Consider the following 12,459-nt stretch of genomic DNA (forward strand, 5'->3'; position numbering starts at 1 on the left):
TGCCAGCAGGAATGTCAACCAGAGCTGTTGCTCGTGTATTGAATGTTCATTTCTCTACCATAAGCCATCTCCAAAGGCGTTTCAGAGAATTTGGCCGTACATCCAACCAGCCTCACAACCGCAGACCACATGTAACCACACCAGCCCAGGACCTCCACATCCAGCATGTTCACCTCCAAGATCATCTGAGACCAGCCACTCGGACAGTTGCTGGAACAATCGGTTTGCATAACCAAAGAATTTCTGCACAAACTGTCAGAAACCGTATCAGGGAAGCTCATCTGCATGCTCGTTGTCCTCATCGGGGTCTCGACCTGACTCCAGTTTGTCGTCGTAACCAACTTGAGTGGGCAAATGCTCACATTCGCTGGCGTTTGGCACGTTGGAGAGGTGTTCTCTTCACAGATGATGCGAAGGAGATGTGTTGCACTGCATGAGGCATATGGTGGTCACACCAGATACTGACTGGTATCCCCCCCAATAAAACAAAACTGCACCTTTCAGAGTGGCCTTTTATTGTGGGCAGTCTAAGGCACACCTGTGCACTAATCATGGTGTCTAATCAGCATCTTGATATGACACACCTGTGAGGTGGGATGGATCATCTCAGCAAAGGAGAAGTGCTCACTATCACAGATTTAGACTGGTTTGTGAACAATATTTGAGGGAAATGGTGATATTGTGTATGTGGAAAAAGTTTTAGATCTTTGAGTTCATCTCATACAAAATGGGAGCAAAACCAAAAGTGTTGCGTTTATATTTTTGTTGAGTATATATTAAATTGAATACACCACAAAGACAAGATATTTAATGTTCAAATTGATAAACTTGTTTTTGTGTAAATATTTGCTCATTTTGAAGTGGATGCCTGCAGCACGTTTCAAAGTAGCTGGGACAGTGGTATGTTTACCACTGTGTTACATCACCTTTCCTTCTTACAATGCTCAATAAGCATTTGGGAACTGAGGACACTAATTGTGAGTGTCATTACTGGGTATAAAAGGAGCATCTCCAAAAGTCTCAGCCATTCACAAGCAAAGATGGAGCGAGGATCACTACTTTGTGAACAGCTATGTGAAAAAATAGTGCAACAGTTTAAGAACAATGTTTCTCAATGTTCAATTGCAAGGAATTTAGAGATTCCATCATCTAAAGTCCATAATATAATCAGAAGATTCAGAGAATCTGGAGAACTTTCTATATGTAAATGGCAAGGCCGAAAACCAACACTGAATGCCCCTGACCTTGGATCCCTCAGGCGGCACTGCATTAAAAACCGACATCAATGTGTAAAGGATCTTACCGTGTGCGCTCAGGAACACTTCAGAAAACTATCGTCAGTTAAGAGAGTTTGTCGCTACATCTACAAGTGCAAGTTAAAACTCTACCATGCAAAGCGAAACATCAACAACATCCAGAAACGCCACCATCTTCTCTGGGCCCAAGCTCATTTGAAATGGACAGATGCAAAGTGGAAAAGTGTGCTGTGGTCTGATGAGTCCACGTTTCCAATTGTTTTTGGAAATCATGGACGTTGTGTCCTCCAGACAAAAAAGGAAAAGACCATCCAGATTGTTACCAGCGCAAAGTTCAAAAGCCAGCAACTGTGATGGTATGGGGGTGTGTTAGTGCCCATGGCATGGGCGATGTACACATCTGTGTTGGCACAATCAATGCTGAAAGGTACATCCAGGTTTTGGAGCAACACATGCTGCCATCCAAGCAACGTCTTTTTCAGGGACGTCCCTGCTTATTTCAGCAAGACAATGCCAAGCCACATTCTGCATGTGTTACAACAGCATGGCTTCGAAGTAAAAGAGTGCGGGTACTAGACTGGCCTGCCTGCAGTCCAGACCTGTTGCCCATTGAAAATGTGTGGTGCATTATGAAGCACAAAATACGACAATGGAGACCCCTGACTGTTGAACAACTGAAGTCGTACATCAAGCAAGAATGGGAAAGAATTTCACCTACAAAGCTTCAACAATTAGTGTCCTCATTTCCCAAATGCTTATTGAGTGTTGTTAGAATGAAAGGTGATGTAACACAGTGGTAGGGCTGCAGCTATCGATTATTTTAGTAATCGAGTATTCTATCGATTAATCGAGTAATCGGATAAAAAGTACTTTTGCGTTTTTAAACATCGATAGTCCAGGGCTCTGCTTAAGCAATGGCACAATGTCAAAGTGTTGGCATTTTGCTGAAATGGCGATGGGATGTGGCTTTCTGTTTTGTTTTCTCCAACTTGTAAAATGTAACCATTTTTAAGTTTTTTTTTTTTTTTCTTAAGGTTGATGGACTGGGTCCCTATGTGATTTTTTTTTTTTCCCCTCTTTCTCTGCAATTCAGCAGATGCATTTCAGCTGGAGGTTGAACATGCAGCATCGCAGTCAGTTTTTTTTAATTATTATTATTATTTGTCACCGTGTTTGTGAAGTGTTGTGTGTTGTCCAAAAAAGCAAAAAATTAAAAAGTCAAACAGTGTGAGTCTGAGGGAAACACAGATGAAAGTGCACTTCTGCTGTTTGTCAATGTAGTCGGAGCCAGAGCTGTGACTCGCCCGGTCTGAGAACCCCTCACACCGTGCAGAGAGCAGCCGGCCACCGTCCCTCCCCACGTAGAGCAGACCGTGTGTTTTTTAAAACGAGACAAACACACTGCTTCGTTTTAAATGCACAGTAAGTCTATTTCAGATGATCAGCGTGGACCATCTATTTTTTAAAGGCTTTATTTTACTCTCTGTGTCACGCTGGAAAGCAGTAGCTATCGTTGCTAATTTCATTAGCTGTTATGCTCCAGTCTTCTTCTGTTTTTTTCTCCTGTGGACGTTGCAGCGCCACACAGAGGCCTGGCATATGTACTACAACGTTAAACGAAGCTTTGAGGCACAGAATTTGCCTCGAACATTTTTTGTAATCGAATTATTCGAGTTGCTCGACTAATCGTTTCAGCCCTACACAGTGGTAAACACACCACTGTCCCAGGTTTTTTGAAACGTGTTGCAGGCATCCATTTCAAAATGAGCAATTATTTGCACAAAAACAATTAAGTTTATAAGTTTGAACATTAAATATCTTGTCTTTGTGGTGTATTCAGCTGAATGTAGGTTGAAGAGGATTTCCAGATCATTGCATTCTGTTTTTATTTCCATTTTACACAACGCTCCAACTTCACTGGAATTGGGGTTGTAACTATTTAATGCAGATGTAATTTAACAATTCCCTACTTTCCTCAATATAAAAAAAGAATCACTTCTTAAGCTCCTGTCAGTATTTGCTTTTAATTTTCATAGTAGGAAAAAAAAAAAAAACAGGATCACAATTCTGTTTGTGATATTTATCGAAGAGATATTGAGGCACAGTCAGGGGGAGGAGGGTTTCCAGTTTGGTGGGCTCAGGGTCTCATCACTGCTTTTTGCAGATGGTGTGGTCCTGATGGCTTCATCAGCCTGTAACCTCCAACACTCACTGGACTGGTTCACAGCCGAGTGTGAAGCGGCTGAGATGAGGATCAGCACCTCTAAATTACTAGGTGAGCTACAACCACTACCTTTGCACCCCCCAGGCTAAACCAAACCAACTGTTTTAGGTTCCTTTGATGACCCCAAAACACAATCAGGATGTTCCCAAAAATAAAAACTGGCCTCAAGCCAGTTATCCAAGATGGCTGCCAAAACAGGGTTTTTTTTCAATAAAACATCTTTACACAACATATAAACAACAATATCACAGAGATTCAATGGGAAGACCATAGCAGGTCACAGCAAACTCATTTGTGCCTAAACTACATTCATTTGTGGGTTTAAGATTCAAAATGGCATCCAAATTGGCAGCCAATAGACCCTTATTAAAATACACAGGAACAAACAGACTTAATAATGACAGAAATCATTGGTGTTTTAGTGACAAAACCATATTTTGGTGGCCATCTTGGGCACCATCTTGGATAACTGGCTTGAGGCCAGTTTTTATTTTTGGGAACATCTTGATTGTGTTTTGGGGTCATCTAAGGAACCTAAAAAAGTTGGTTTGGTTTAGTCCTGGGTGGGGGTGCAAAGGTAGTGGTCATAGCTCCCCTAGTAAATCTGAGGCCATGGTTCTCAGCAGGAAACTGATGGATTGCCTTCTCCGGTAGGGAATGCGGTCTTGCCCCACGTGAAGGAGTTCGAGTACTTTGGAGGCTTGTTCACGAGTGAGGAGACAATGCAACATGATACTGGCCAGAGAATCGGGGCAGCAGGGGCGGTATTGTATTTCCTCTACCGTACTTTTGTGACGAAGAGTGAGGTGAGCCAAAAGGTGAAGCTCTCGATCTACTGGTCAATCTTCGTTCTTACTCTCACCTATGGTCATGAGTGTTGCGTGACCGAAAGAACTCGATCGCAGGTACAAGCGGCTGAAATGGGCTTCCTTAGGAGGGTGGCTGGTGTCTCCCTTATAAATAAGGCAAGAAGCTTGGTCATCCGTGGGGAGCTCAGAGTAGAACCGCTGCCACTTCGCACTGAAAGGAGCCAGCTGAGGTGGTTCGGGCATCTGGTAATGATGCCCCCTGGGCGCCTCCCTATGGAGGTGTGCCAGGCACATCCATCTGGGACCATTCAAACATTTTCATATTTGAAACAAAGTTATTTACAGGATTCAGGAGACTGTAGTCTAAAGGACATTATTGTCTGATTGGGTTTACACACATCAACTCAGCATGGATGTTTTACAGCTTTATTCAGTTGCTCTAAATGAGAAAGATTGTATGTGGTCACCTCCATAAAAAACATCGCATCCAGCATCTTTTTTGGTGCAGCCACTCTGAGTGCTTTAAGTTGAAAATCTCTTTTCCAAAAGGTGCTGTCATCACTGTGACACCTTTTCAGGTAACCCATTAGATGGAGTAAATCTAGTCACTCTCACAGAAGGAGAAGCTTGATTTCTGTACAGTCAGCTGATGTGTCACACAAAAATCTATCATAATAGAGACAATAAATAAACAACCCAAAAACTCTCATCTGTGATGGCAAACTGGACAGACACGACATTCCTGCTGAAGTTGAGTGCTTTTTTTTTTATCAACGTACATTATAAGCTAGTCCATTATAAGCTGTTTATAGTTTTCATAAAAACAAATCCAACAAGATTGTTTAAGCACTGAAGCAAGGAGTGAGGATGGAGCATCTCTCTCTCGCTCTCTCTCTCTCTCTCTATATATATATATATTTGCAAAAATCTACAGTGTTTTCACATTGTCATTATAGAGGGTGTTGTGAGTGGAATTTTGAGGGGACAAAAATGAATTTCATCCATTTTGGAATAAGGCTGTAACATAAAATTTGGATAAAGTGATGCACTGAATACTTTCTGGATGCACTGTATGTGGAAATTAAGTCAATATTCTGAGTCAAAATTACAGTTTTTAGACAAGAGGTATATAATGTTATGTCTCTAACTCTGTAATGAGTTTATTGTGAGCTTAAACACTGCAGCGTCAAAGAACAGCTACCAAATCTCAATACTACTATAATGAGAAATACAGTTCAACAAAAGTCAAATAGGTGAGGAATTTAAACCAGCATTCACTTTTACCTCCACCTCAGTCTGCACAGTCTTGGAACAGGAACTTGTCTCAAGAAGGGTGGGGCTTGATACTCCTAGCCACGCCCTCACACGCTGGCCATCAAAGCCGATAGGTTCACAGTCCTGTGTGTCAGGAGTGATCATCATCCAGTGCTTCCTGAAGGGTGGGGCTCTGTCCTCCTGAGTCATGGCTGGTGAGAAGATACCAGGTTCGGCAGGGTCACACCATCCCTCCGACCACTGCACAGTAAACACACAACAACCAATTTTTTTTTTTACTTAAGGAATTCAGCTTCACACTTTGCAAAACTGTTTTTGACTTCACTGTGACATGCATGCGCACACAGTATATTTACAGGAACACACCAGACTTCAGTCGCTGATTTTGCCTCATTTCAGCTAAATATGAAATTTCTCCATTTATTCAACTTCATTCACGTGATGTTTGTGCCAGGTTAATATCCTGTTACATTAGAGTTGAGAAAATGTCATGCCTTCATGGCCCTACTAATCTGTCATGGTCTGGTAGTTTTTCAGACATGAAAAATGTTACGTGTTTTATCTCCTGGATTTGAGCTTTAGTCAGCTCAGTTTTTTCCTTCAATGAAGCACAAAGGTCATCCTTTCAATCAATCAATCAATCAATCAATCAATCAATCAACATTTATTTATAAAGCGCTTTACAGCACCGACTGGTGTCCAAAGTGCTTAACATTAAAAACACAAATTTACAAAATAAAACACATATAAAATAAAATTTTAAAACCACACATAAAAAAAGAACATAAAAATAACAGAACATGTCACCTCCCCACTAAGTGTTAAAAGCCAGTTTAAATGAATAAGTCTTTAACTTAGATTTAAAAAGTGCTAGGTCAGGAATAGTACGTAACTCAAGAGGTAGCTCATTCCACAGTCTGGGGCCAGCTACCGCGAAAGCATGATCACCCCAGCGTTTATATCTTGACCTTGGAACATCTAAGTAAAGCTGGCCAGACACCCTTAACATCCTACTGTAGGTGCGCAAAGTTAAAATTTCAGACAAGTAGGGAGGTGCAAGGCCATAAATAGCTTTAAAAACAAACATTAAAATTTTAAAATCAATTCTAAAACGAACTGGAAGCCAGTGGAGTGAGTATAGGATGGGCGCAATATGCTCACGTCTAGAAGTGTTTGTCAAAAGACGAGCAGCAGCATTCTGCACCAACTGGAGACGCACAAGAGACGACTGATTAATGCCCGCATAAAGTGCATTACAATAATCAAGTCTGGAGCTGATGAAAGCATGAATGACCGTCTCAAGATCACGTCTACTGAGAAAGTGCTTTATTTTAGCCAAGAGGCGAAGTTGGAAAAAACTAGCTTTGACAACAGAATTTATCTGTTGATCGAACCTCAAACAGCTGTCAAATATCACTCCCAAATTCTTGACAGCTGGTTTTACATAGTTAGCCAAAGCACCAAAATTTGGTGTTACCACATTTGGTATGCCAGTGCGCTCAAACACCATGATCTCAGTTTTACCATCATTCAGGTAAAGGAAGTTTCGGGACAGCCACTGCTTTACATCACGAATACAATTAAATAATGATGACAAAGCATCACTCCCATTAGTCCTCACAGGCAGATAGATTTGCAGATCATCTGCATAACAATGAAAGGACAAATTGTGCTGGGTTATAATTGACCCCAATGGCAGAATGTACAAAGAAAATAGAATCGGCCCAAGGACAGATCCCTGCGGCACTCCACAGCACAGAGGAGCAGTTGATGAGGAAAGGTCCCCAATCATGACAGAAAAGCTCCTTTCAGCCAAATATGATCTAAACCACTCAAGTGCAGTACCATGAATGCCAATAAAATGTTCCAACCGGGAAACAAGTACTGTGTGATCCACAGTATCAAAGGCTGCTGTGAGGTCCAACAGAACCAGCACAGCAGGATTCCCTGCATCCACCGACAGAGTAATATCATTATGAACTTTTAAAAGTGCTGACTCAGTGCTGTGTCGCAATCTAAACCCAGACTGGAATTTTTCAAGGATGAGATTGTCTTCTAAAAATGATTGTAACTGTAAAAAGACAACCTTTTCTAAAACCTTAGATAGAAATGGCAGATGAGAGACAGGTCTAAAATTGGATAAAACTGATGAGTCCAGGTGAGATTTTTTAAGAAGAGGTTGAACCACAGCATGTTTAAAAGCAGCTGGAACAGACCCTGACCTAAGGCAAGCATTGATAAAAGTTAGGAGACCCGCCCCAACAGTATTAAAAACCTCCTTCAGCACCTTAGCTGGAACAACATCAAAAGGACAACTTGTAGATTTTATGTGTTTTACAACATTGGCGAGAGATGCAAAAGAAATGGGCTCAAACTGTTCGAGCACAGCAGAATGTGCACGAGGAGCAGACAACTCAACATTACAGCTCTGATCAGCGTTCTGTCTGACTGATGAAACCTTATCAATAAAAAACTGAAGAAACTCCTCACAGGTTGTGGTTGTAGCGTCCAACAAAACAGAGGTGTGTGGATTTACAACTGAGTTTATAGTCTGAAATAACACACTGGGACGATGACAACTGCTCGAAATAATATGAGACAGATATTGTGCTTTTGCCTCCTTCACAGCCTTCTGATAGTCAGTTAGACTGTCCCTCAGAAAACCCAGAGACACCTGTAGTTTGTCCTTTTTCCATTTTCTCTCCGCCCGTCTGCAGCATTGCCTGAGGGCATGGGTCGTGGCATTTAACCAGGGGTCGGATTTTGATTTCCTGGATTTGCAGCGCATCGGTGCAACAGAGTCCAAAATGACTGTGCATGTAGAGTGGAAAGAAGAGAGGATGTTATCTGGGAGTAATGGAGAAACCAGTCCATTCATGGCATAAAACTGAATGGCTGGAGCTCTCAACTGTCCAACTTCAACAGAAACAGAGGTGACTTTCTCTCGACAGTGATGGATTTTCTTTTTGCAGCCAAATTTAAAAAGGTCTACAAGTTAATTTTCATATAAATTACCTGAAAACAGGAGCTGCCTGAAAGGCAAGCAAACAACCTAGAAACTGATGGCATAATTTTAAATATGAAAGTTATTCGGGGATGCAAATTGCAGACCCTCAGGTGTTTCATGGTAGTTAATGGGGTGAAAAAATGCAAAGATACAAGAACCAAGTACTACACAAGAGTAGACTCAAATATTTGGCCATAGACAGTTTATTGCCACTTTTACCAGAAACTACTGGAAATTGCTCCCATTTGGGGTCACCACAGCAGATCATCCCTCTCCATCCCATTGTGTCCCCTGCATTCTCTGTTACATGTGCCAGTATTTATAACAGTTGAGTTCAAGTATTTAAACTCATTTGCTGTTAACACCTCTAATCCTTGCAACCTCACGAATTCACCATCCCCTCTCACTCACACAGATGTATGCCATCTTGCTGCTGACTTTCATTCCCTTTCTCTCCAGAGTAAACCACCACCTTTCCAAGTTCCTCCCAAACTACTCTCTGTTTTCATGAAGATCACAATATCATCTACAGACAGTCTACAGAGACTTTTCTCTGATCTTGTCCAGTAGTCTGTCCATTATTGGTGCAAACAAGAAAGGACTCAGAGCCCATCCTTGATGTAATCCCACATCCATCTTAAACACTGTCATTTCTACTGCACATCTCACTGCTGTTGCCCTGTCTCTGTAGCCTACATCATACTCATATGAGAAACCAGCATTTTTCAAGAATGTATGAAGTTTTGACTCACTGGGTGCAATGTTAAGAAATGTTGGTTTCTCAGAATGCATAAGATGGAGAACCACACCCTGCTTTTTTTGGGTCAGGCTCGAAACCTCTCAATTGCCCCTCGTACTTCTCTGCCACTCACAACTTCCTTACACACCATCATAATTCTGCTCTTGGCACCATCATAGGCACTAAATCCATAAGCACATATTGCGCCCATTTCTAGTCTTTCGATACTTCTCAATCAGCATTCTGAAAAGAAACAAAAGGATGACTAAATTTATATCTGTTTTTGTGTTTAAGTGCAGAAATTATTACACTTGAGGAACCAAAAGTCATTGGAAAAGTGCCTGGTAAGGTGGTTTACAGCCATGTGTGTTTTATTCCCTAAATATCTCATTTTTAAGTAAATTTATAGAGCTGAATGCAGGCTCTGCCTGTGCATTTAAAATATTCTGCTGACTGTTAATATAAATTCCAAACAGACATCACTGCCAGCAAAGCAAAGCAAACGGTACTACAGTGGGCGGCGCCGGGCGGAACAGCCCAGTACTGCAAATTTCTGCCTAGCTCGCACATTCAAATTGGTTGTCCCGCCCACCACGGATTTTCCAAAAAATGAACTGAAATTTTGCTGAAAAATGTACCAATTTTATATAAAGTTGTACTTTTGGATTATTTGCAATTTCAACCAAATAATTAAAGAAATAAATTTCTCATTTTCTTTTTTGTCTAAGTGCAAACAGCAGAGAGAACAGCAGTCAGCTGCTTTCAGCGCTCTGTGAAGCTGCAGAATGCTGAAAGCAGAGATCAGAGCAGATAGAGGCGGACTCTGCTCTGACTTAAAAAAAAAAAAATTCTCTAGAAAAAAACGTTTCATAATCCAGAGTTGCTTCTCTGTCAGCATATGCTGATAATATACTCAGAGGTTTCTGGTTTATTTTACAGTTAAAGGCTCCCTGTTTCCAGGAAAACAGATGGTGAGAGCAAGGGGGAGGGGGGCAGAGGAGAGAGAGCAAGAGAGGAGGAGCAGGTGATGGACCGCAGTGAAAGTGAAAAACTGACAATCAGGCCAAGTTCAGCTCTTGTTTAAACAAGGCAATTTGAGGTTATATTGTAGAAAAAACAAAAAATAATAATAATATTGGTGTCCCACTGAAACATGTTGGGGAAAAATTGTCATGACACAAAAACTGCCTGTTTCACAGGATTAAAAAGGTACAGTGTGTCATTTTTGAAGAAGAGAACAAATGCTATATGTCCATCAAATATTAATGTGTTTTTAACCTTTTCAACATTACTTATGTTATTAACTTAGACTTTGACAGAAACATTTAAAAAAAGAACTTTGGTATTACAAATAACACAACATAAATGTCATTTTTTGTCTATTATTCTTTCTATCAATGCATCTAAAACCACTCAAAATTAGTTAAAATATGGCTTGCCAATAACATTTCAAAGATATAAAACCCTATAGCTTCAAGGGGCTCTGCCCCCTTGACCCCCACGAGGCCCCCGGACCCCCGGCCGTGAGTTGTGATCACATAATTTACACAGCTCTAAAATGGTTCTAGCTAGAACCCTGTGTGTCCAAACTAAATTCTTCTGATTTTGTATTTCCTTTTAAGAAAGCATGAATCAATGATGGTCCAAAAGTCAATTGGTCAGCTCAAGAACACTTTTTACAAGTTCAGAGTGTATATCAGAGTCCACCAGCAAATACAGAGACATTACAATTTTTGGAACAACCAACACTTTTTTTTTTAACAAAGCATAGAACTGTGATGTTCTAAAATGGCCCTGCCAAACAATACCTGCAACAAGAACATGCTGTAACTGAAGACAGGTGGAACTCTGCCAGAGCACAACATCTGGCGATAAACAGGTTGTTGAATTCAGGCAGTCATTGACTAAACAAAATTAAAATTTCACTTTAATTCATGTCATTAAAATATAATATAAAATATAATCCCACATATAAAATGTGCTGGTGTTCTTATGCTGTTTCTTACTGTGAATGCAGTTACTTAAAAACTTTGTCAAAATCCAGATACTTAAGAACCCATTTGCAGATGTTGCCACTGTAGGGATCTGTCATGTGTATTAATGCAAGTTGAACTTTAAGTGGAGAAGTCTGAAACTGTAAAATGAAAAATGACCATCCCCTTCAGGTGAGGGGTGGGTGTTGGCAGTGGTCAGGGTTTAGTGTGCATGTATGTCAGTGGTGGTAGCGCCTCAAACAGTAGCATTGGAACACCCTGACACCCGTGGCCACACTGTCAGATTTAATGACCACGTCAAGTTCTTTGGGCAGAGAAGGCTGAGCAAGGAGGCTCAGATTTTATGAGGAGGGCTACTGATATCTACCAACAAAACAATCTTGCACAAGGACGGGGAAAAATAACGGAAGAAAAAAAAAGATGACAGCATTTGCATACTTTGTTGTCTTTGTTGCTGCAGGCTCTTCTTTGGTGTTTCAGACATGCACAGTAACAGTGGAGAATACAGAAATTACTTAAGAATGTCTGGCATATATACACTTCTTTGATATCACCCATAAAAGCACACGTCACCTCCCAGTCATCTTGTTGCTTGTTGCTGTACCCGAACGCTGCACAAATCAGCATTTTCAGATCACTTTAGCCCAAGTTTAAGTCAGCGCATCATTGGTTTCTATTTAATCTAATGCCTGACGATGCATAATAATGCTAAGCAAGATGGCAGCTGCCTGGCAACAGCTAGTTGCCATCTAGTGTATTAAATAGAAATCGATGGTGAGCGCGCACAGTGGTGGCACCGTGCAATGGTGGTAAAAAAAAAAAAAAAAAAAAATATATATATATATATATGGAACCAAAACTGTATGGTAAATGGAACCAAATGTGCATGGTCAATGAAACACCACAAATGGCAACTAGGACGAATGCTCCATATCACGTCACACCACCAATCAAATGACAAGGATCTAGTCAGGCGTTATATAATGACACTTAACATAAGTTGTGAGAGCACGTTAGTGAAATTTGGTCCATAACATCTTTTGGATCCAGATGACATTTTAAGGATTCTAGAACATGTAATTCAAAAATTTATTATAAAGAACTTCAATAATATTTTGTAAGCAAATGAACAATATCCTAGGATTCAGAAGAATG

The 12,459-nt window shown here is 40.7% G+C and overlaps 1 protein-coding gene across 1 annotated transcript in view; it reads right to left on the reverse strand.

Annotated features, from left to right (window-relative positions):
• The window catches only part of si:ch211-137a8.2 (uncharacterized protein LOC777613 homolog), a 207,136-nt gene that overhangs the window by 42,247 nt on the left and 152,430 nt on the right, over positions 1-12,459 (reverse strand). Inside the window, exon 10 of the mRNA XM_034168786.1 lies at positions 5,574-5,804. Coding sequence (XP_034024677.1) covers positions 5,574-5,804 — 231 coding nt within the window. The remainder of the gene's footprint in view (positions 1-5,573; positions 5,805-12,459) is intronic.

The sequence above is a fragment of the Thalassophryne amazonica genome, chromosome 4 (genome assembly GCF_902500255.1).
Source record: "Thalassophryne amazonica chromosome 4, fThaAma1.1, whole genome shotgun sequence".
NCBI lineage: Eukaryota > Metazoa > Chordata > Actinopteri > Batrachoidiformes > Batrachoididae > Thalassophryne > Thalassophryne amazonica.